This window comes from Megascapheus bottae, chromosome 21 (assembly GCF_031878675.1).
Source record: "Megascapheus bottae isolate mThoBot1 chromosome 21, mThoBot2.hap1, whole genome shotgun sequence".
Lineage (NCBI taxonomy): Eukaryota > Metazoa > Chordata > Mammalia > Rodentia > Geomyidae > Megascapheus > Megascapheus bottae.
Window position 1 is genome coordinate 21,523,065 of NC_143529.1, and position 23,815 is coordinate 21,546,879.

At 36.4% G+C, this 23,815-nt stretch overlaps 1 protein-coding gene and 1 pseudogene across 2 annotated transcripts in view; one reads left to right on the forward strand and one right to left on the reverse strand.

Moving 5' to 3' along the window:
* Abca12 (ATP binding cassette subfamily A member 12) overlaps window positions 1–23,815 on the reverse strand; it is a 165,128-nt gene that overhangs the window by 22,753 nt on the left and 118,560 nt on the right. For both annotated transcript variants that reach the window (XM_090354380.1, XM_090354379.1), the window contains exons 28-39: window positions 23,543–23,732; window positions 20,980–21,198; window positions 19,720–19,916; window positions 18,694–18,854; window positions 17,113–17,349; window positions 16,028–16,178; window positions 12,977–13,229; window positions 12,302–12,388; window positions 11,400–11,493; window positions 7,784–7,911; window positions 5,510–5,597; window positions 3,908–4,013 (exon numbers count right to left, since the gene is read on the reverse strand). In XM_090354380.1, coding sequence (XP_090210506.1) covers window positions 3,908–4,013; window positions 5,510–5,597; window positions 7,784–7,911; window positions 11,400–11,493; window positions 12,302–12,388; window positions 12,977–13,229; window positions 16,028–16,178; window positions 17,113–17,349; window positions 18,694–18,854; window positions 19,720–19,916; window positions 20,980–21,198; window positions 23,543–23,732 — 1,911 coding nt within the window. The remainder of the gene's footprint in view (window positions 1–3,907; window positions 4,014–5,509; window positions 5,598–7,783; window positions 7,912–11,399; window positions 11,494–12,301; window positions 12,389–12,976; window positions 13,230–16,027; window positions 16,179–17,112; window positions 17,350–18,693; window positions 18,855–19,719; window positions 19,917–20,979; window positions 21,199–23,542; window positions 23,733–23,815) is intronic.
* On the forward strand, window positions 4,783–4,882 carry LOC150048739 (U6 spliceosomal RNA; annotated as a pseudogene).

Here is a 23,815-nt window from a genome sequence, read left to right on the forward strand (position 1 = left end):
TTTTAAAGGGAAATTAGCTGTTTTCTTAATTCCATATAATGGTGGCACTCTCATGGAACATTTTAGTTGGAAGCATGAATCTGCATTTTAAAACATGCATGTGTTCCTATGATACAACTAAACGTTTCTCACATTTTATCTATCCAGTTATATGTGTGCTAGCAATTCAAAAGCACTTTAAAGAAATGTAATATATTGCCATGGGCAGCTTGAATGGGTCCCTTCCTGACTGTGCCAAGACTGTAGTAGGAAACTTCATCACTAACAGGATCCAGTCTCCTCCTATAGTACTTAATAGGATGGGTTTTGCTTTATGGCTTTACCATGAGATGGTCAGGGAACTTCATCCACACATGTCTATGGAAACATGAAAGGTCAGAAAGGATTCAAAGACACAAGACCAGAAAAACAGTCACGGAATTCTAATACAGCCCTAAAGGTTTGGGATCTCCTAGGGTTGCTTATACTGCTTGAGTTGGAAGACAAGCCCTGTTTTTCCTTTTGTTAGAAATCTTGGTTAACTGGAGTTAAAAATGCATTGATAGCAGTCTTTACTGTCTGAGGAGGTGTGGAAAAGAATGGTAGGATTTGGGATTAGAGAAAGCCAGTAAATACTTGTTAATGAGTCATAAAGGATAGTATCACTGCCTATAGTGTATATTCATAGCATTATGATATCTAGACATAGCACCTGAGCATTTTTTTAAGAAGGATGTGACATATTTTGACAATTAGTTCTATAAAAGCTGTATGCCAAGGAAAAGTTGATAAGTAAAAGCAAACTTAAACTGCATCATTTGGGAATGTACTATTTTGTGTGCAAATGAATGGGCCCTTTTAAAATGAGTTTCCAGGGGCTCTACTTAAACCCTGCTCAATTATAATATAGACAAGGGAAATCTTGACTTTTATTTCTGCTTTGTATTTCCAACAGAGAAAATGTGCCACTTCACTGGAGCAACTTTTACAAACATGTTTTTATCACAGTGAGCAAAAATCCAGTGGGATGAGCTGTTTTCATACATACCTTTAGATAAAAGATCAGGCCAGATATCAGGAGATTCTACTGCATCCAGTAAAATGCCTTACATATAGTGATTGGTCAATGGGTATCCATTATGTTAAATCAAGAGTTTATCACTATTTCCTACATACACACACAATATATATGTAATATACACACAGTATATTGTATATAAATACATAAAAAGTATACATATATATCTATTTAGGTCCTAATTTAATATACATAGTCTGTATTGTGTGTATATTCTGTGTCTGTATATGTGCGTATACATATTTTTTTCTATTGTCTCTATAGATGTAAAGCTGAAATAATGTGCTTCCCAATGTCCATGCTTTTGTATAACAACAAGATTGAATGTTGCAGTGAAAAGACTCAAGTATTAGTGTTTTTGTAGAGAGGTTACTTGTATGCTGATTGTTTTAGGGGAAAGAAGCAAATTGGTATTCTTCAGAAGATTCATATTTTTATGTGAACCACACTGCTAGGGGTACCCCATGAATATAATAGATATTGACAAAGATATTTTTCTTTGCATTAGATAGTGCAAAGGAAAGCTAAGTAAAAGATTTTTTATGAGAACATTAGAATGCAAAGAAAAATTTACAGCTAAAATAAAATCTCAGTTCATATAGAATCAAACAAAGATACTTCCAACAAATGGTGGGAGAGGGAAGGGGATAGGAAAATAACTGGGTTGATCTTCAAAGACAAAGTAATAATACCGCAGGTGATGCTATCCATGCATGGAACAATGATGTGTTTTAGGGATGTAGATTTCTCCTTTGAAAAAAATCAAGTGCTTCCAGAAAGGATGGAAAGGTATTATAATTATGTAAGACTGAGTAAGAAAAAAATAATAAGGGATAGAAGCCACTACTACGAGTGTTTATGTAATGAGCTTATCTTTTAAGTTAAAAAATTCAGCATAGGGTCAAAATAAAGTTTATCTTCTATAATTCTTACTTCTTTATAGTCTATAACTGAAAATACAATGGTGGAAGTTCTGGTGTTGTGCTCCTTTTCTTTGTATCTTTGATACATTTTTCTATAGTCATTTCTATAGTTGTTAACATTTCATTATATGTATCAGCAATCTGTATCTTTTGCACTGAATGAAACATTCTACTCAATGTTTTCAAAAGTATTTTAAATCAGGTTACACCAGACTCACCAGACCCATTTCATTTAATTTAGCACTTTTATTGATGCTTTAAATCTAAAGACTATCAATCTTTTAATATTCTTTATAGTTCTTCCTGCTATGAAAAATACTAAGGTAGTTGGGGAAAAATATTGTTTTATTTGAAGTGCAGCATCTTAAAGATTCTGTTGCTGGGTGTTTATTTGATGTTTTAGCTCATTCTACAATCACCAAGATACTGACTAGGAACTATTATGGCCAACAGGAGAAAGATAAGAAAAGGAAACATCTGAATTTATAAAAGATTGTGTCTTTTATTCTACTTATTGGGCTCAGATCTGGTAAGAAAATATGTTACTAAGTTTTCTCCATCTTTATTGTTATTGGTTTTTAGAATTGGTATGGAAAAATGATTTGAGCAAGGCTCAAGAAGATGAAATGGTCTGATGCACAGTAATTGAATTAGAAAAAATAAATAAATCCATTTCTTTTAAATTCCAATGCTATTTTCCAAACTGTGAAAGTCTCCTGAGAAACCCAGCTTAGGTTGACCTGGATGAGTGGAAAGAAATAGGTTGGAACATTAGAAAAATGAACAGGCAGAAGACAGATGGCCTTGAGTTCAACTCACCTTCTGTACCTCAAAGAAGAGTAAAGAGTTAGCAACAATCACTCTGAAAGCTGCTGTAGGGAAACAGCCATGCTGTACATAAAGCTTATATAATGAGTGGTCAATAAGTGGTAGCATTTTCTTTCGGGTGTAGAAGTTTTTTGTTTGAAAGTTTTGTTGTCCTGTTTAGTTTTGTGAGTGTATATTATCACCTTTAAAAATGTTGCCATAGGCTGGGAGCGAGGCCTAGTGGTAGAGTGCTTGCCTAGCATGCACAAAGACCCAGGTTCGATTCCTGGGTACCACATACATTGAAAAAGCCAGAAGTAGTGCTGTGGCTCAAGTGGTAGAGCTCTACTAGCCTTGAGGAATGCTCAAAAACAGTGCTCAGGCCCTGAGTCCATGACCCAGGACTGGCAAAAATAAAAATGTTGCTATAAACAAAATAGTTTTGTTACTGGCTAGTTACTATTTATTTTTCTTCCTTGTTTCCTTCCTTCCTTCCTTCCTTCCTTCCTTCCTTCCTTCCTTCCTTCCATCCTTCCATCCTTCTTTCTTTCTTTTTTTCTTTGCCAGTCTTGAAGCTTAAATTCAGGGTCTTGGCACTGTCCTTAAGCCTCTTTGTGCTCAAGGCTCACGTTACTACTTGAGCTACAGTGCCACTTCTGGATTTTTCTGAGTAGTTTGTTGGAGATAAGTGTCTCATGGACTTTTCTGCCCAATCTGCCTTTGCACCTTAGTCCTCAGATCTCAGCCTCCTGAGTAGCTAGGATTTATTGGGGTGGGCCACTGGTATCCAGCTTGTAGTTACTTTTCTATGAGACATAACCAGTAGTTGTGAGTGAAGTATGTAACTGTACGCTTCTGTACATACTCTGACAATAAACTTACATTTAAAAAAAAGGAAAATGAAGAGTATGGAGTTGGCATGATATCCTGACTTGATAAATATAGAAACTACATTAGCCTGAAGTTAGGGAGATTACCCACAATGTTCCACTGGAGTGGAGTGACTACTTCTAAACACTGCTTAAAAACCTGTGATTTAGATGTCATAAGCTACCCACCAATGGCATGTTTGTAGCGAGAGTAGCAGCAGTAAAAGAAGCCTCTGTGTATATGAATTTACCGTGTTGGGCAGCATCCTGTTTGGACATGTTAACTCGTAACAGGAAATTGTTCAAGCTGTTGAGGTAAGCCGGAAGGGAGTGATAGCCCTCTGGATCATACCATACCTATTAAAAGAAGACAAGAGCAAGATTGAATTCACCTCAACTAAGGCTGGAACATCTGATAGGCCACTTTTATTTATATTGAAATCAACAATAACAACTTCCTGATAACTTATTTCCTTTCACAACATCATGAAGTATCCTCCAAAGTGCTGATCACAGACAAATATTTTCCTAACTTAGACATGGCATATGAATTTTTTTCTAAGTGATGAAAGTAATTCATTCTAGATATTTTTTATATATGAAGTATTTTATTGTAAAAATCATTATCTTCATCTCTGTATAGAACATAATCATTCTGAGATTAAAGTATTCTGACCCTCAATAATAATTGTCAAAAAAGAACAAATAGGGCCAGGAGTTTGGCCTAGTGGTAGAGTGTTTGCCTAGCATGCACAAAGCCACGGGTTTGATTTTTTAGTACCACATGCATAGGAAAAAAATCTGGAAGTGGCACTGTGGATCAAGTTATAAAGTTCTAGCCTTGAGAAAGCCCAAGGGCAGTGCTCAGGCCCTGAGTTCAAGCCCCATGACTGGCAAAAAAAAATTTTAAAAAACCAAACAAATGGCATGTAGATAAGAGTAGGAAAAGAAATAAGTACACATGTAAGCATTATATCCTTAGCAACCAGACTGATTACCACCCCCACTTTCTATACCTCATTAAACCCACAAGATGGGAATTACTTTATCTCTACATCAAAATCAGATTATTCTCACTTTGATAGCATATATCATGTGTGTGTACCTATCATATATATATATACACACATATATATCATATGTGTGTACCTATATGAACAATACAAAGAGTAGCATGGCTCCTGAACAGGGATGACATGCAAATTTGTGAAACATTACATTTTTGAATTATAGACAAATCCCTTTAATGAATGTAGATGCAAAAGTTTTAAATAAAGTACATTAAGACAGAATACAACACATTTAAACCATCAACATCCAGTAATGCAAGGATGGTTCAACATTATATAAATCGATAAACATAATGCAGCGCATAGCTTTTATGATAAAATCCCTGAAGAAGCGAGGAATAGAGGGAATATATTTCAACATAATAAAGGCAATATATAAAAACCCACAGCCAATTTTATATTAAATGGGGCAAAAATCGAAATAATTTCTGTTAAAGCCAAGAATGAGGCAAGAGTATCCATACTTCTTATTGTGTTCAATATAGTACTGAAACTTCTAGTCACAGTAATAAGGAGAAAGCAATAAAATGGTTCTAAAAAGAGAAGGAAGAAGTCAAATTATTCCCATTTCCACATGATCTGACTTTGACAGGTCTCCTGGCACTTTAGTGTGCCACAGTTTCCTGAGCTGCAAACATATAGAATCTTATCTATTGCAATATGGAGTATGCATAACATCAAATTGTTGCACACATCTTTTGTTTATAACCTCATAATAAGATTCATGTGTATCTATTTCACATTCTTATTCATATGGCCTCCCAGAAAAAGACTACAATTTACCTTGGCAAGTGTTCGATTGGTAGGAACTGATGTTATATCAAAACGAAGATCATTTGTCAATTGCATCCCAAAACTCCAACCTCCATATCTACAGACAAATAAGATTTATATTTGTTTTCTATATAAAAATTTTCATAAGTTTATCTAAAATACTTTGGTAGGAGCTTAATTTTTTCTTTCCAATAGGAACATATTTACTATATAAAATGAATACAACCTGTCAAACATTGATACCTTTCATCATATTTTAGTCTCAAATATACATCATATGCAAAAGAAAAAGCCCCTCTAAACAATGGATATGTTGCACATGAGTATCATATAATTAGGTCCATTCTTCCATCTTAACTGAGCCATAACAATAATCTCAGTATTTTATTGCTTAAATTTTTTTCTGGATAATTACTAATGGAATGATATAACATCAGATCTTACCTTTCCATAAAATATTATTGTTAAAATCAGAGTATTATTTTTTTAAGAAAATGTTTAGATCACTAAAAAATATAGTCCATTTAAATAAACAATGGTGCAGTGTGATTTACATTAGAATTACCTTGTAACTGTCCACCTGTGTGTAAGAATGCAGTAGAGCTATAACTTTTCACATTTAAATGACATAGTAAATTGTTCACTGCTATTAAAAGGCAGATTTTATTTATACACAATGGAATTCTATGCTGCCATCAGAAAGAACGACATATCACCCCATTTGTAAGGAAATGGAAAGACTTGGAAAAAATCATATTAAATGAAGTAAGCCAGACTCATAGGAACATAAGTTCAATGGTTTCCCTCATTTATCATAATTAGTATAGACCTTGGACTCTCCTAGCAGAGGTTTACAATAGGGCAAAACCTAGATACATAAGGCCATATAGGATGAGGCTAAATGAAAGGATCTCCAGGATATGGAAACAAGAGCCATATAATGTGTGATTTTTTGTTCTTAATGTACTATGTTATTTCTCATCTCTTTTGTTATCCCTTGGTTAGTCTCATATTGTTCCAGTATCTTATCTTATTAACTGATATATTGTATATATGTTTATTTGTTTATTTGAAATAGGATAGGGAAGGGAGAGAAACAAGATGAGGGGAGGGGATGTGGGGAGGGAAATGGGGACAAAAACTTAAGAAGGGGTATCAATGTTTGTGAAGTAATGCACCTTCTATCTGGCGAATATAACGTAACCCTTCTATTAATTACAATAAAAAAAGAATATTAAGTGAAAAAAAGAAAAGGCAGATTTTTAGAACCTTTAACTTATAGTATACCCATTTTATTACAGTAAATAATATAAAATATTCAGGTATATGAATTTATTTTTTATCACAAAACTAGTATTCATAGAAAATATTAGGTATCAGCATGTTACTAGAAAATTTGGGGGAATGTATTAATAGTGTTTCTATCCTTATAGAAATTTTTGTTTATTTTTTTTGGTCTGTTGTGGGGACTTGAGCTCTGGGCCTGGGCTCTGTCCCTGAGCTCTTCAGCTCAAGACTATCACTCTACCACTTAAGTAACAGTGCCACTTCTGGTTTTCTGGTGGATAATTGGAGATAAGAGTCTTACAGGTCATGGCTTTGAACCATGATCCTCAGATCTCCGTCTCCTGAGTAGCTAGGATTATAGATGTGAGGCAGCAGCACCTGGCTGGAATTATTTCTTTCCTTCTTTTTGTTTATCTGTAGTTTAAAATCATTTCACAGTGATTGTTGACGATTTATATCTGATGAAAGTGGTAGGAAAGAGAACATGGAGGAATGGAGAAAAAAAGACAGGAAAGATAGTAGGAAAGAAAACACAGAGAAACAGAGAAAAGAGAGGCTCAGGAACTTCCCATGCACAGTAAATGTTCAAGTGGTTTTGGTACTTGGCCCTGAGTACTTTCCACTCATGATGTACTCTAAATTTTAAGCTATTATTATTGGAACTAAGGCCAATTATCATCAACGCTCACATAATTCTCCAAATAAGTCTGATTCAGTCAATTGCTCCTCTCTTGTTTCAAGAAAGTAAAGAAAATGAACATATTTAACAATACATTTGGGAAGGCTTAAAAACATCCAATGCCTTTTACATTGTTCCAATGAATATTCATTTAGAGTCCATACTCAAATTTCAATACATAAGACTGTTTAAATAAAATTAAGAATTTAACCATACAAATAATGATTAGAGATTTATAACACTTCTCTTAAGTTTAATATTCAGTTACCATGAAAAATAGAAAGCAATTATATGTTATAAACAGAGTATTTTTTTACCTTTTTTGGACAAAATCATTTGCAGTTGATATAAGGTAGTTTTCCAGGTGGTGCCCAGTCAGGTTATAAATTACTTGGGATGAATAAATTCTTCTATGAGGTGGAGAATAGCTAAATTTAGGACACTCCTTGGAAAGAAGATGAAAAATTAAGTTTTGACTAGTTGGTTTTATGCAAATCCAATAGACAATGTCAAGGAGCATTAATGACATGATTTGTTTATTATGTCAATTACTGGTGTGTGAATTAAAAAAATCTAGAACCTGAAGAACTTTGAGACTGAATCTAAAGAACTCTGGAAAACTAGTCATCTTGCCTACTTCCAAAAAATTAGAATAAGTACTTAATACTCATGCAGAACGTATGCCTGATGCTTAGGACTCACTGAAAGTCAAAAAAAATACACGTCAACAAATACGCCATTGTATCGTTCATTGTGTTCACCTGGAAATATCTTTGGAGAATAACACCCAACATTTAGATGATTCAAAACTTCAATAACTCTCAGGGAAGAGAAAAAAAGGTTGCTCCAAATTGAAAAGATATCATGATCAGATATAACTTCCTAGAGATTGACAGTAGAAAATTGAAAACTATATTCATGAAATATCAGTTTTAAGTACTTAACCTAGAAGACTTAACTATATTAGTTAACACATGTTTTTCATGTTAGTTTTAGATAACTATGTCTATATACAAACTATACATATATATATGTATATATATATACAAATGCTTTAATTACTTTAGATTTATAGAAAAGCCCAAAAGGTAGTACAGAGCTTCTGTGTACTTTCAGGCTACTTTCCTCCACTGTGAACATTTTACGTTACCTTTGTTTGGAGCTTATTTTAAAACATATTTTTATACTCCTATCTTTCTGTGCTTCAAGATAATATTCCTTATTGTTGCTTGTCCAGCTTCACTGTCATGCTTATTTAGTTTCAAGAAAGTATAGCATTTTCCAGTTTTATCTTTTATGATTTCACACTATGGTCAAGAACTAGGGGATAACACCACATGTGTGTTCCTAAAATATAAAGTTACAGGCCACCCAAAAAGATCAGTGCTGGAATTCATATTGTATTGTATCAACCTGAACATCACTTCCAGAAAGATACTGCATTCTCACTTAATTATACTCAGTACAGTTTTTAACATGATCTTTTAACTGAATTGTATACAGTGAGAAGCACATGTATTATAACAAGAACGCTTGATGAATTTTGACAATCAGAATGTTCTGTACCAACAAGCAGGTGAGAAGATAGAATAATGCCAACTCCTGGGAAGACTCCTTATCATTTTCATTTTGTCACATTCCATTGTAGAAAGACTAGGCTTGCCTAGTCTACTGCTAGTGGGTCTTCAGTGACTATTACTTGGTTGCTGTGGATATTTTAATATGGGTCTTTTGATAAAAATTGTATGTAATAGGAATGGCCTTCAAGGTCCCATGGGATATGTAAATTTTCAGCCCTAGTATATATTGCCAAATAGTTTTAAGAATTTGATGTACTACATTAAATTCCCATCAGCAGAATCTTAGAGTTTGAGCTGCTGCACATAGGTTGAACTATGCCCACACTTGGAGTTTTCTTCCTTCATATTAGCTGTTTTAGTGAGGTAGGAATTACTTCATGATTCTATTTGTTAGTTCTCTGATGATATTTCCATACATTATTGACTATTTGGTTATACCATTTGTATCTCTTCATGTAGTTTGCCAATTTTTCTATAAACATCATCTATGTTTTTTGGTGCTGATTTGCAGGAGTGATATACATACATGTATATGCACGTAGTTTTACATATCTATACATGTATGTATATGTGTATATATCTCAAAATAAGAATAAGAGGGTATGTATGTATCCTACATATAATCCTTGATTATGTTATATGAATATCATCTTCCATCTTGTGGATTTTCTTGGTCTCTTGATGTACACACGGTGTAAACTTCTCCTCTCAAAAATCTTAGGAATTTGCCGGGCACGGTAGCTCACACCAGTAATCCCAGCTACTCAGGAGGCTGAGATCTGAGGATCACAGTTCAAAGCCAACCAGGGCACTAAAGTCCGTGAGACTCTTATCTCCAATTAATCACTATAAAACCAGAAGTTAAAACCAGAAGTAGTACTGCGGCTCAAAGGGGTAGGGCGGTAACCTTAAGCTAAAGAGCTCAGGGACAGTGCCCAGACCCAGAGTCCAAGCCCTATGACCAATAAAAAACAAAAAGTATTAGGAATTTGCTTTAACTACAATATTTAGTCACTGTCAACGGCCTTGGTTCTACTAAGTGACATTATTATTAAACATAGAGAGATAAATTGACACAATAAGCTGAGAGAAAAAAAAACAAGATCAAGCAGATTGTTTTCTGCTTAATAAAAATTTTCAGTATCTGTTTTTAAAATATTAACCCAGTTGACTTTGTGAACTAAGGAAAAATATGAATAATCTCAGAAATTCTTTAATTTTATGATAGATTAACTTTTTTTTTTGCCAGTCCTGGGCTTGAGCTCAGGGCCTGAGCACTGTCCTTGGATTTTCTCAAGGCTAGAGCTCTACCACTTGAGCCTCAGCACCACTTCTGGCTTTTATCTATGTATGTGGTACCGAGGAATCGAACCCGGGTCTTCATGCATGATAGGCAAGCACTTTAACCACTAGGCCAAACTCCCGGCCCGATAGATTAACTTTTAAATATTCAAAAATCCAAAGAATCCTTGCTGGGTCCTAGCTCCTATTAATTATCTTGCCAAAAATCTCCAAATGTATTGCATGTACTGAAACTATTTTGATTCTATGATATTGTAATAGAATAGTGAAGGATACAATCATGTATCATGTTTCAAGGAAATAATGCTGGATAGTTCCCTAAGCTTAGCTGACAATATAAACTATTAGTGACTTATTTTTTCTATAACCTTATTTTTCAATTTTGTAATTTTGACCATAATAATTGTAAAACTTATGCTGTATGTGTTTGAAATAAGGAGTATAAGTGTATGCATGTGGTATTCACATAGTGATCCAATTAGGACTTCTGAAGTGGCTTAGTGATTTTTGTTCTCCTAAAAGTTTGGTGGATTGAAAAGCTTAGAAAGCTAATATCTGTATCTATAAAATATAGAGAAAGAGATTGTGGGACATTTTTTCTATTTTTTTCAGGAAATTATTCTTCATGCAGCCTGGAGGTACAGCTTAGGAATATATGGAATTCTATTCTCGACTCAGACATGACTGAGTGCCCAGTTAGTTGACCACTAACATGGCATGTTTTTTCCAGTATGACAGTTATGGTCACATTTTGTTCTTGAAACAGATTTCTAGTTAGAACTGAACAGAGTCCAAAAATTCATTTTCCATTGGTCTGCACAAAGACCATCATAGAATTACCCACCCTTGGCGATTTGTCCTGAGTTGGATTTAAAAAACTGACCTGAAGTTCAAAGTCAATACTTTTGAGTTGCCAGAGTCCATATCTCTGAGCTATTAGCTTCCAAATACAGAAATTATACTGACTCTTTGGTAACCTGTATAGATCTTTCACATTTTGATACTTATCCTCTTCTTTTTCCTACTTCATTGCCACTGAATTCTATTTTACCTGGACATTTTCTGAGCAGGAGCAAACACCAAAATTATTGATAGGTTCTCCACTGGTGTTCCATCTTTCCAGGACATTTTTATCTGAGCACCGTCTGCAAATGAAAATGATACTGGAAGTGAAGGATATGTATTTGTGTGATAAGTGTATATATCCTCACAATTACAGATGTGCAGAATCAAAATATTTCATATTAAGTTCAGGGGTAGAGTTCTAAGTACAATTCACTGATTTTTTTCATAACTTGAATACACACTGCACTACATTTTCAAATGATCTGACATTTGGTGGTAGAAGAAAGAGAAAGCATTGATTGAGTAAATAATGTTGAGAGTAAAACTCCGTAAACTGTCTACTGTGGCAGGATGGGGCTTTGTGTTACATTTATTCTCTGCTCCTTTCATCCTCTCTGCTGACAGGAAGGGATATCTTTGGCATAATAATGCGCCAAGGTCAGGTTAACATATGTTATATATTATGTGGAAAGTTTGAAGAAACAACTTGGTATAGTGTGAAAATATGAAATGGAGTCTGAACACTTGGATCGAAGATTGAGTTTCACATCTTCCTATCTAGATTTCTTTGGATGAGAGTCTTAAGTCTCTGAGAGTCTTAGTTCCTTCATTTGTGAAATGTGACAAAGGATCCACAAGGCTGTGACTATTAAATGTAAAAATATCTCTCTCTCTCTCTCTCTCTCTCTCTCTTTCTCTCTCTCTCTCCCCCCCCTCTTATATCTCATGGTTATGATTGAAATATAGCAGCTGGAGAATGAACAAAAGGAACTACTTAAAATGTTTTAAACGGACGTTTTTGTCAGGGTACTACCCTATTCCATTCAAATAATGTTGGCATATTCATAACATAAGATGCTGAAAATGAGAGAAATAAACACCACTTACGAGTCACTGCTGTTCAGACACACATTGTCAATCCCAGGGAAGTTCCATAATGTTGAGACCAGTGCTTTTGTGCTGGGATCAAAATTCCTACAATAATGAAAAATGGAATAAAATCCACAGTCCTGTTCATCTTCCACTTTAGGTGTACAGTCACAAATAATTTGAAAACATGCAACTTTGCTGTCTATAGGAATGTTTTATGAGCTTGTATGTATGAGCTTTGATGTATGCATCAAAGAATCTAAGAAAGACTACCTTTGGGAGCAGAAAAGGTATAGGAAACAATATGCATATGCACCTGTCTCTATTTTGTCATATGCATTTAGCCATCCTTATCATGTATGTCACATTACATTATATACAACATCTATTCCATACAGCTATCTTTGTCAGACACAATAAAATTTTGTTTGCTATATATTAATAGACTGAGAAACAGCACATAACCTGGCTAGTTAAAGCCTACTCATTGAAATAAATATCCATTTTAAATGGCACTTGTTGGTGCTGGAAACTGATACCTCAGTAAATCAAACTGCCCATTCCTTTCACTGAATCAGAGACTGTGGTACCTATGTCCTTTGTTCTTTACTGCATCGTGGGATGCAAGCAAGTACAAATACAGGTCTGGAAGCATTTGAAGAATACTTTCTTAGTTAATGGAAGGCAACTCACGCATAGAAGGCTGTCTGTTCTGAGGTGCCATAAAGAGAAGGGGAGATCTGGATCTCTGGGTAATTGTTGCTGGAATTTCTCAGCGTGCCAAGGCCCATAGCAGTGGTAACGAAGACAATGGGGAGGATGACCTGAGCAATGAGACCTTTCCAGTTTCTGCGTGTGTGGTGGAATCTCTTAATGAGAATAGCCATTATCTTCTTCAGTAACAGTCCAAAACCATCCAGCCTCTCATTGCTTGTCAGGACTTTGTCTGGTTAAGCAAAAGAAATGTGCTATGACCCAAGAAACTTTGGTAAATTAAGTATTAAAGTAACTTCAGAAACTATAGATGGATGGTATATTGTAGTATTGTGAAGAAAAAAGATTATATTTTCAATATTGGTACTGGAGGCCTAACAATCCATTTGCCAGTTTACATGGTTCTCAAATTGAGGACTACCTCATCTAGACCTGTACATAAAAGTGTCTTGAAAAACCTGAAACTGGTGGCTTACTCACACCTGTAGAATGAGCTACTCGGGGTCTGAGATCTGAAGATTGCAGGTCAAAGCCAGCTTGGACAGGGAAGTCCATAAGACTCTTATCTGTAATCAACTACCAAAGAGCTGAACTTGAAGCTGTATCTAAGTGGTAGGGTGCTACCCTTGAGTGAAAAACTAAAGGACAATGCCTAGATTCTGAATTCAAGCACCAGTACTGGCACACACACATATGCATGCACACACACACTCATACACACACACACACACACAGTACCTTACAAATTGTAATTTTCTGGAGAGAAAATATTACACATATGCAGTCTTTTTTTTCATGGAAAATGTAAAGCTCAGACATCTGGAATTTAATAAATATTGCTTTGTTTTTGTGGCTACTCCTGTAACTCCTTGAGCTCCATTTTGCTCAAGGCTAGCACGAGACCACATCCAGATTTCTCTGTAATTAACTGAAGATAAGAGTCTCACAGACTTTGCTGCCTGGGATGGCTTTGAACTATAATCCTCACATCTCAGCCTCCAGAGTAGTTAGGATTATTAGGATTATAGTCATGAGCCCTGGGTCCCTTCTAAAGTTATAATTTCAGAGGTGGCTTGTATTACTAATGATGAATACCTATTAAATAGTTCCTATCATGAGATCAAATTTAGATTGAATCTAAGATAGATAGAATCAGTCCAAGAACTCATTCCTATTGTAAGTAACTTGGCCCTTGTAAGTATAATTGCTTCTATGTCTAACATGAAATCTAACGAATTCACTGTGAAGTAGGAAAAGGGAATTCTCTCCTCCAAGGTATACTTGTAGTCCAACCACTTATTCATTATTTTCTCATTGGAAATTTGGAATGATTATGAATTTTTAGAACTACATTTTACCACTAGAATCTCAAAAAGAATTCATTGGAAAAAATATATCTACCCTTCCTTTATCCATTTGAAATGCTCTCCAGGTGCTAAGAAAATACCACGGCCTTATGAGAGGAGCTTTGGAGGCTATAAACTTGGCTCCTTCTAATAATTTCAGAAACTCTTTCACAAAACTTCAAATTTAGCATTCTTTCCAAAGGCCTGACATTAAGTTTTCCTTCACACGTGATAAGATGACAGTTTTCCTCGACCGTGTATATTTTAAATTTTCCATCACAAATTATGCAGCCCAAAAATCATGATCTTCATTTAGCTGATAAGGAAAAAAAATACAAAGCTGCTTAATTTAAAATGAATTCCAATTAAACAGAGTGAACACGTTGAAATGCAAACTCATATCTCTGCAAAAGGGAATTGTACAAGGAGCTGAATATTTTGAGCTAATTAGCATGCTTTTCTGTTTCTCAAGAAATTACATGTGGATGACTTACAGGTGTAGCAAATGGAGTAAATGTGCTTTCTCAAAGATAATGTCAATGAGGGGAACGTTTTGACTGAAGAAGACTTTCAAATTATGAGACAAATGCTGATGAAAATATACAGCATTAACTTCCTGCAGCAGATGACCACTTTCTAATCAATGTCTTTAATTCTGTGGACTCTACAATTACATTCTACAAAAGATGATAAATGAGGAATGCAACAGAGGACAAATGAGCCCCAAATTCCAGAACGATGCAAACGTCAGAGATGATCTTTTCTGAAGTTTAGAGACAAGGAAATGTTTAATTAAAAGTTCTGTTCCTCAAGATTTCCCCCAATTTAAGCAAACTGTTGAAATGACTACTCCATAATTTATATATCATTGTACTACATGCTTCTTTGAGTAAACAGTGTTTCCGAAGGTATGAATTAACTGTCAGGACACTAAGCTACAATCAAAGCTACTTTAAAAAGGAGCTTGGTCCCTCAAATTCCTGTCATGAAACAGGGTTTTGTGAAAATATTCTGGATGAAGAACCGAAGAAGAAACCTGTTATTACAGGTTCCTAACTATCAAGGCTAACTTAATCAATTCAGAGGCTTTCACCACCAGGCATTTTCTCAGCCTCTCAGTAATTCAGACTGTGGTAGGGAATGGAGCAGGAGCCGACATGTCTTTCAAGGTGTGCTTTATGGCAGGGTGAGTCTTTTGCTTTCTGAAAGGTTTTGATGACTGTTGTCTTCTTTTATGCTTGACCAATAGCAGAAAGATTTTCAAGATAACTTTTCCATGGCCAGGATAGTGCCAATTACAAAAAAGCATCTTAACTTGTTAAGCACAAAGCTGAAATTATAGAAAGTAGCATCTCAAAGTCACTTTGGTGAGTAGAGAGAACTCGCTGTTATTCACCAATGACCTTTCCTTCACTATCGTCACCAAACGGTTCAAACTGAAAATTAGATTTGTTTTCATGAATATCTTATATGTTAGGGGAAAAAACACTTTATTTCTCTAAGACTTTTTAAAGTTGTTTTTTTTTAATTTAAAATGCAGGGCTAAGCATAGGTAGTGTTCACAGGCCCTGGATCCAATCCCCAGTACCAAATGAAAAACAAAAAGTCAACAAGTAAAAAATTTCAGTCTATCCTTTCATGTCACTTTTGACAATTGAGCAAAATATCTGCATTAGCTTTATACCATCTCTGTCTGTGAAGTTGCTGCTGCTCACAGACAGATCGTCCGGAGTTGAGGTGCCATTCACAGTGGGATTCCCAATTTTCCTTTGTGTTAAGTGGTCCAGGCTCATGCCACTACTCCTCTGTGACTCCTTAGTCAAGTTCAGAAATACCTAAGGAAAAGAAAGCATATCACTTCATTAACATAAAAAATATTCAGGTCCAATTTCTGAACTCAAGTTTGGTTTTGAATTTTTATCAGATTTATGGAGACAGACATTTCTCATCTGACTCTAAGAGATTATGTTGCCAGTTGCAATGGCTCACCCCTATAATCCCAGTTACTCGAGAGGCTGAAAGCTGAGAATTATGGATCAGAGCCAGTCTGAGTAAAAAAATGCACAAGACTCTTATCTCCGGTTATGCAGAAGGAAAGTGGGAACTGAAAAAGGGGCTCAAGTAGTAGCACATCAGCTGTGAGCAGATAAAGCTGAGAAAGAGCATAAAGTCCCGAGTCTAACCTCCTGAACCACAACAACAGAACGAAAACAAAAGTAAGAGTGAATATGTAAAAGCTGTATATACTCATCTTTTAAATGAAAAAACAAAAACAGGAGGCACTTTTCTAGAGAAAGTATGGAGAATTTAAGCTTCTGATTTTTGTAAAGTATTTATTTTAAAAAAAATTTTTTTTGAGTCCTGGGGTTTGAACTCAGCGCCTGAACATTGTCCTTCGGCTTTCCTACAGGCTAGAGCTCTACCACTTGAGCCACAGCACCACTACTGGCTTTTTCTATGTATGTGACACCAAGGAATTGAACCTGGGTCTTCATGCATGCTAGACAAACACTCTACCACTAGGCCAAACCCCCGGCCCCTAAAATGTTTTTTAAGTTCACATATTTATGCAAGTTACTACAGCTTTGGGAAGTTAAGAAATGTAACTGTAAATGAGGTCAAGAGGCATAGGGCTTCTCTAGCATGCACAAGGCCCTACAGCTGATCACTGATCTTGCAAAAAGAAAAAAACAAAAACAAGTACAAGAGACTAGAAAGAATGAAGTTAGGAAGGAAGAGAGGGAAATAGCTTCTCAGGTTCGCATGTACCTCTTCAACAGTGGTGTCGGAAATGCCATAGCACCCAATGTTGAGATCACCCATGCCCTGGTCCAGGGCTCTGAGGAGAGACAGATAGGCTCCTGAGACTTTGGTGCTAAACGGAGGAAGCACATACACAAGTTCTCCCCCGATATCTTCCTTGAGGTAGGCATCGGGAAGGTGTGAGCGGATCATCGTCGTCACGGCCATTGTGTCACATACTCTATTTGCATCTAAATTTGGACTCTGTGGACAAAAATGCAAGTGAATCACTCTCCTTCGTACAGGGTAGGGCCAAGGGTACTAATCAGGAGGGGTGATGAGTTCTTTTAGGTTGTTCTAGACCTAAGTCAGATCACACATCGCTCTTCTCGGTGTCTCTCCATTGTACTTTTAGGGGCCCTGAAGTTGTTCCTAAGTTGCTATGCTGCTAGACTCCTTCTCTCCTCCCACCTGTCCCTTCTCCAACCTCACTGCCCACCTTCTTCTCTCTTTCCTGTTCGACTTCAGCAACAACTGTCTACTCTCTGTTGCTAGCGGCCTCCGGATTCAGGCCCATGCCTTTCTGAAGGGACTTTACCCCAGAGAGCATCAGGTCCCATTATTTCCTATCTCCAACTTGTGGCTCTAGTATTCCTGTTTAGAATGCTCTTTTACTACCTTTCTTAAAAACTGAATCAACTACCATCCCTTTTCATGTTGCCTTGTTTATTTCTACCCACATATACTGGGTAATTTGACTAATTACTAATACATTAAATGGTTTGCTTACTGAGTCTATCCTCTGAATCATCTTACTCTATCAGAATATGAAGCTCACGAAGGCCAAAGATTTTAATTATCATTTCATTGACCTATTCAGTGTCTAGGATAGACCTTGGTGACCTGTTCAGACATGTCATGTTCCTAATGTATGAATTTCCAAATTGTTGACAACAATAATGACTTTCTTTTTATCTTTCTAGAGTTGCAAGAGGATGTTTTCAGGAGGAATTAGTGGAGGCAGTCAAAAGCCTGCCTGATAGCATACATATGCATCAGTGTTGTGAAGTCCTGAGTTACAGACTGCATTCTACACTTGACAAGTGCAGACTACGTGGTGTCCTTGTCGTTCCTTTGCATTTGACAAGCTTTATACTTAGAAATGGAAGGGGAAACCAAAAGGCTAACATCCATTAGTAATCTTAAGATAGATCACATTTTGCCTATTCCTGAGTTTTTTCAGACAATGTAGATCAGCATCAAAGAAACTTGTGAGAAATTTAGTTGATTCTGGAGGCACAACCCAGACTATGGAATCAGACATACTAACCCAAGACCTCGAATTCTAACGTGTGCTAAAATTTAAGACGATTACTCCAGGTACGTGGTTTGAGGGGTAAAGCAGGGGCCTGAGTTCCAAACTCAGTTTTGCCCCAAATTCCCAAAGATTAAAATCTTATTCTTAAAACAATAAACATTTAGTTAAAAATAGAACAACAAGGGTAGCATACTAGCAAATTTTAGCAATCAAGTGGCCGAGTCTGTCTCCATTAGAAGCAATGATAACTTATAACCGCATCAAGAAGTATTATTTTTCCTCCTACAAACCTTCTTCTTGGTGAGTATGAGGTGGTACCCATCCCCAAACACCTCCTTGAGGTAGAACGGCGATCCACAGCAGCGCAGTCCACCCTGTTCCAGGAAGGCGATACGGTCACTTAGCACTTCAGCCTCGTCCAAGTGGTGTGTTGACAGAATGATTGTTCTGGCTTGGAGACATAGTAGAGAACAAGAGAGAATGGAAAAATGAAGACACAGCTCCCAAGATACACGGAGTTAGCAAGAGTAAATCCTGTGACTTATGAAGACAAGAGTCACAGTTTATGAGCTACCTGAGAAACAACAACAGCACACATACACAACAGGCAGGCCAGAAGAAACCTCCAAAATGATCAAAGGGAATTTCAATGGGGTTTTCTTCAATAATGGAGGACCATTTTTCATCCAAGTTGGCAGCAAATAATCATTTACTATCCGGCATAGCTAAATGTCCATCAGGCACTCTGTATGCCTCAGCAGCTGTTTCCAATCTGTCAAAGTTTTACTCCTGTGGCTTCAGTTTTACCTTCAGTTCTCTCTTTTTTTATTTTCTTTGCTATGAAAAAGCAATAATTTTAATGGCTCTTTGAATTTCCTCTCTGATTAATCCACTCCACTCTGATTACTCCTTTGCTTCACATCCTGTGAGCACTTATTTAGTCTGTTTTCAGTCTATTTTCATTTGTGTATGTTTGGTATCTCTAATTAGATTCCCAGCTTCTCTAGGCAGATATTGAAACTTCTGTTGGATCTGTAAGAACTCGTGGTCTTAAGCTCTCATTTGGATTTTGTGCTCAAGGATGGTGCTCTACTACTTGAGTCATGCCTACTTTCTACTTATGATTTTTTTCCTGGTTAATTGGTGACTTTCCTGCCTGAGCTAGCTCTGAACTGCACTCCTCAGATCTCACCCTTCTGTGTAGCTAGGATTATAGGTGTGAGCTACCAGCACAAGGTCTTTGGTGTGATTTTGTGTGTTCCAGAGGGCAGAATGACAATTGTTATGTGAAACAAGTTCTTGGAAAGTATTCATACCAGCTTTGTTCTTGGATATTACATCCCATATACTTCGACGAGAACATGGGTCAACTCCAGTGGATGGTTCATCCAGAATGACCACCCTCGATCCACCGATGAGAGCTATGGATATCGACAACTTCCTCTTCATCCCTCCTGACAGTGTTCCAACTCTCTTATGGCGATGGCTATAGAGCCCAGTATCTTTCAAAGTCCTGAAAAAAAATTGATGGTGGTTAACAGACCATTTGAATTCTGGGAAGACACAGTGAAGACATTAAGTGATCAACATTCACTAAGCAATTACTACGTGTTCTGTAAGATGTAATGCCATACTGGAAATTCAAGGTAGTTTCCTTTTATCATAGATATAGAAGTTCCAAATTACTATTAAGAAGAAACTAACCTAGGAGAGATAAATTCTATTCATTTCACAAATATTTAGAGTATCTATTTTGTTTTGAATCATATCTTATGTGAGGGAGAAAAGTAGTAAACAATAAACATTCTCACCATAAGGACATTATTCTAATATAATGCATGGGGAGGGATGTGAGAGAGAGCCAGAAGATAAACATATTCTCAAACAAGTTTACAATATGTTAGGTGGTAATACAAAACAAAAATAAATAAGCAAAACTAGATATATGAACTAAATTGTATCAACATCTATTCTATATTTGATATTTAAGTAAGATTTGAGCAGAGGTCAGAAAAGTGGTCATTTGGCCAAGAGAATGTCAAAGGACTTGTGGCTCAATGTAGTCAAGTGTGCAACTAGGTTCAGGTGTTCAGAGCAAAGTGAACGGAAGAACATGGAATGAACCAGAAGTGAGATCCAGCACAGGCCATTAGGTCTTGTCACATTGATAATGCAACCAAGAGTTTATATGGAGTGTGGCAAAAAGCAGCATGTGTATTCAGTAGGAGTGACATCATCTGATTTGCAATCAAAAAAGATCCCCCTGGCTTCTCTTTAAGAACTAGATCATAAGAAGCCGAGCATTCAGTTATAAGACTTAGACTAGGGTAGTAGCCACGAGATTGGGAAAACAGGATTTAGGGCCACATGGAAGCCACAAAGAGAAGGAGAGCTAGACAATTTCAAGATAACTAACAAGTGAGAACAATGGAGCAACAGGTACAGACTATCAGAGAAGAAGGAAAATTAAGAATCAGGGCACGTGAAAACATTTCCTATTGGTATTATTACCAGATTTTGACTAGGGTCTTTGAGAGAGATTCCAACCTCGCATTGTTATTCTGGGCATGACTCACCTCTTCACTTCTTCATGGAGCTGCTTTTTGGTCCACTGAGGAACTTTGATGGAGCCGTATAAGAGAAGATGTTCCTTCGTAGTGAGGTAACTGAACAAGACATCATGCTGCATACAGACACCCATGTTCTTCCGAACACTGTTTAGATCTGTCTTGGTGTCTTTGCCATACACAAAAATGGTACCTGCTGAAGTACCAAACAGTCCGGTCAGCATGGATCTGGGAAGGAAGAAAACAGAAATCAGATAGAGACAAAGCATTTTCAAGTGACATAGTGAGACTTATATCTCATGTATTACAAAAAAAATGTTCTGCTGTATCTATTCCTTCAAGGCCAAGTTATGAAATACAAAGATATTAAATGAGAGCAAATAATAATGATAATAATAATAATGGTGAATTTGATGGTAATAATAATAATGGTGTCTATCTGGAAAGGGTGTCCTAGTGGGAGGGAGAAGAATGAATGGAAAGGGTAACAGAGGATAATTATGGTCAAAATACTTCATGTACAAATAGAACAATGAAGTGTGTTGCAATTGGGAAGGGAAAAGGGAAGGTAGGGTGAATGGTGGGTGAATCTGATCAAAGTAAATTGTGTGCATATTTGGATGTTTCAAAATATAAACCCCTTGCACAATTAATTAATACTAACAGAAATGTAAAAAAAACAAGTACAATAAAACCCCTCCAGTTGTGCTTTTTAACTGCAAGTACACACTCTCCTTAGACAACTCATACACTTCCCTGATATTCTATAGTACAAATTGACAAGTCTCTAATTTGTATCTCTAGCCTAGACCCCATCCCTTAGTCTCAGGCTTATTCATCCAACAGAAAGTGCCACTTCCTTGTAATATACCTTAATAGGGACTCTTATCCAACATGATTCTTGCTTTCAAACCCGAACCTTGGTTGAGTTTACCTTTCTTTGCATGCCAGATTCATAAATTGGTTGAATAAGCTGAGCACTCCAAGGTCACTATGTATCTTCTTCTCTTGGTCTTTTTACTCATATATTTCTGTGTTTCACAGCTTCTACCATAGGAACCAGCTAGTATCCTCATTATTCCAGAGATAAAAGCTCCTAATTCATCTTCCCAAATATACCCCTGTCCCATTGTCAACATTTGACTAGATTATTTCTATCCAGATAATTCTCTATCCTCTTTCAAAGAGCTAGCAAGTGAGATGCTTACTTAAAATGCATCTACTCCCTCCATTAGAATACAAGCACCAGGAGTTGTAGGGGAAGGACTTGTTTTCTCATTACTCTCTCTCAGTGCTTTACCTGTGCCTTGCAAGGAATCTCTGAGGACCAAATAGGAAACAGTATTATACATCATTTTTTTCATAAAATGCTTTGACATACAAATAACATACTCTATTCTTTATATTTAAATGTTTATATTCAGAAGAACAAAATAGGGCAGAGGAAGTGAAAATTATAGCCTCTTTAAATGCTGTCTCTGTTCTTTTTCTTCCCATACCTCTTAGTTCCTGTTAGGAACCTTGCTATTTAAACAGAATAGTCTCACGAAACAGGCATCTCTGGCTTTCAACAGGTTGTGCATATAAAAAAAACCTGGATGTTCACTTTTATCATAACCATCTTTGTACTTTTCTTATTTACAAAAAGCAGTCATTTCAGTGTTTTGGCAGTCACAGCACTTGCTCACAGTGATTCAGAATTGGATATATACCCAATGACTCTTAAAGGCTACAGTGCAGACAGCAATTTAGCACTGGCTCAGCAACTAATCAAAATGAGGACCACTGGAGGTAAATCATATTAAAAAGTTTCAAAAAAAAGTGTCACTTTAACAGCATTTGAATAACATCTCCCTTCTGACACAGAAAAGTGCTACACAAATGGAAAGAGCCTCTATACTGCTCTTGGCCCTTTTGATCCATACCTGACAGCTGGTGAATCTTTCATTTCCTACTGAGTCAAGGCAAGGGTTTCCTATAGTGAGCAGGTGAGGTTGTGTACATTCATACCCACCAGGATATGCAAACTCAATGTTATCCAGGGGTTTGGATATGTATGTAAAATAAATGAGACAGAGTGCATGGGTATAGCAGTAGAGATTGCTGGAGACCGGGGATGAACCAGAAAGCAGATGTTCTCATTAAGAGACCAGCCACTAATGAGACTCAACCAGGAGTCACTGCCTAAAAATGTGGATTCAGTCTTGCAGAACTTCCTACTTTCTAGGACATGCCTCAGAAAGCATTTACTTTCACTAGGGAAACTCCTCATGTTTATATATTGGCACTGAATTAATATGTTTAAGATGCCTCTGGTAGGCCAACACTAGATGAATCAAGTATATTATGTTTCACTTGGTAGACCAGATTTCTTTCTTTCTTTCTTTCTTTCTTTTTTGTGAGTTCACTGTTTTGAACCCAAGAATTCCTTGTATAGTATAAAAATTGAACTAGGTGACATCATCTAATAAATCAATACTTCATTTTTATATTAAAAAGGTTAGTCTATAAAATGAACTGTAGTTTTAAAATATATACTTCTGTGATATTAAGCACTGAAAAGAAACATTACATGGTAGTAGTTTTCCCAGCTCCATTGGGCCCCAGCAATGAGGTAATATGCCCTTCATAAAAGTTCAGATTGAGATTATCAACAGCAATTTTTGAGCCATAGGTCTTTGTGACCCCGTGCAGGGCAACTCCAACTGGAAGATCCTTCGGTTCAGGCTCAATGTTTGAGGGAGACACTGGGGATTCAGGACCTGGAGAACAATCAAAGGAAAAATAATAAGCTCACAAATAAGGGACTGCAGCAAGAGTAAGATTGTAATTAAAAATGGAAGGT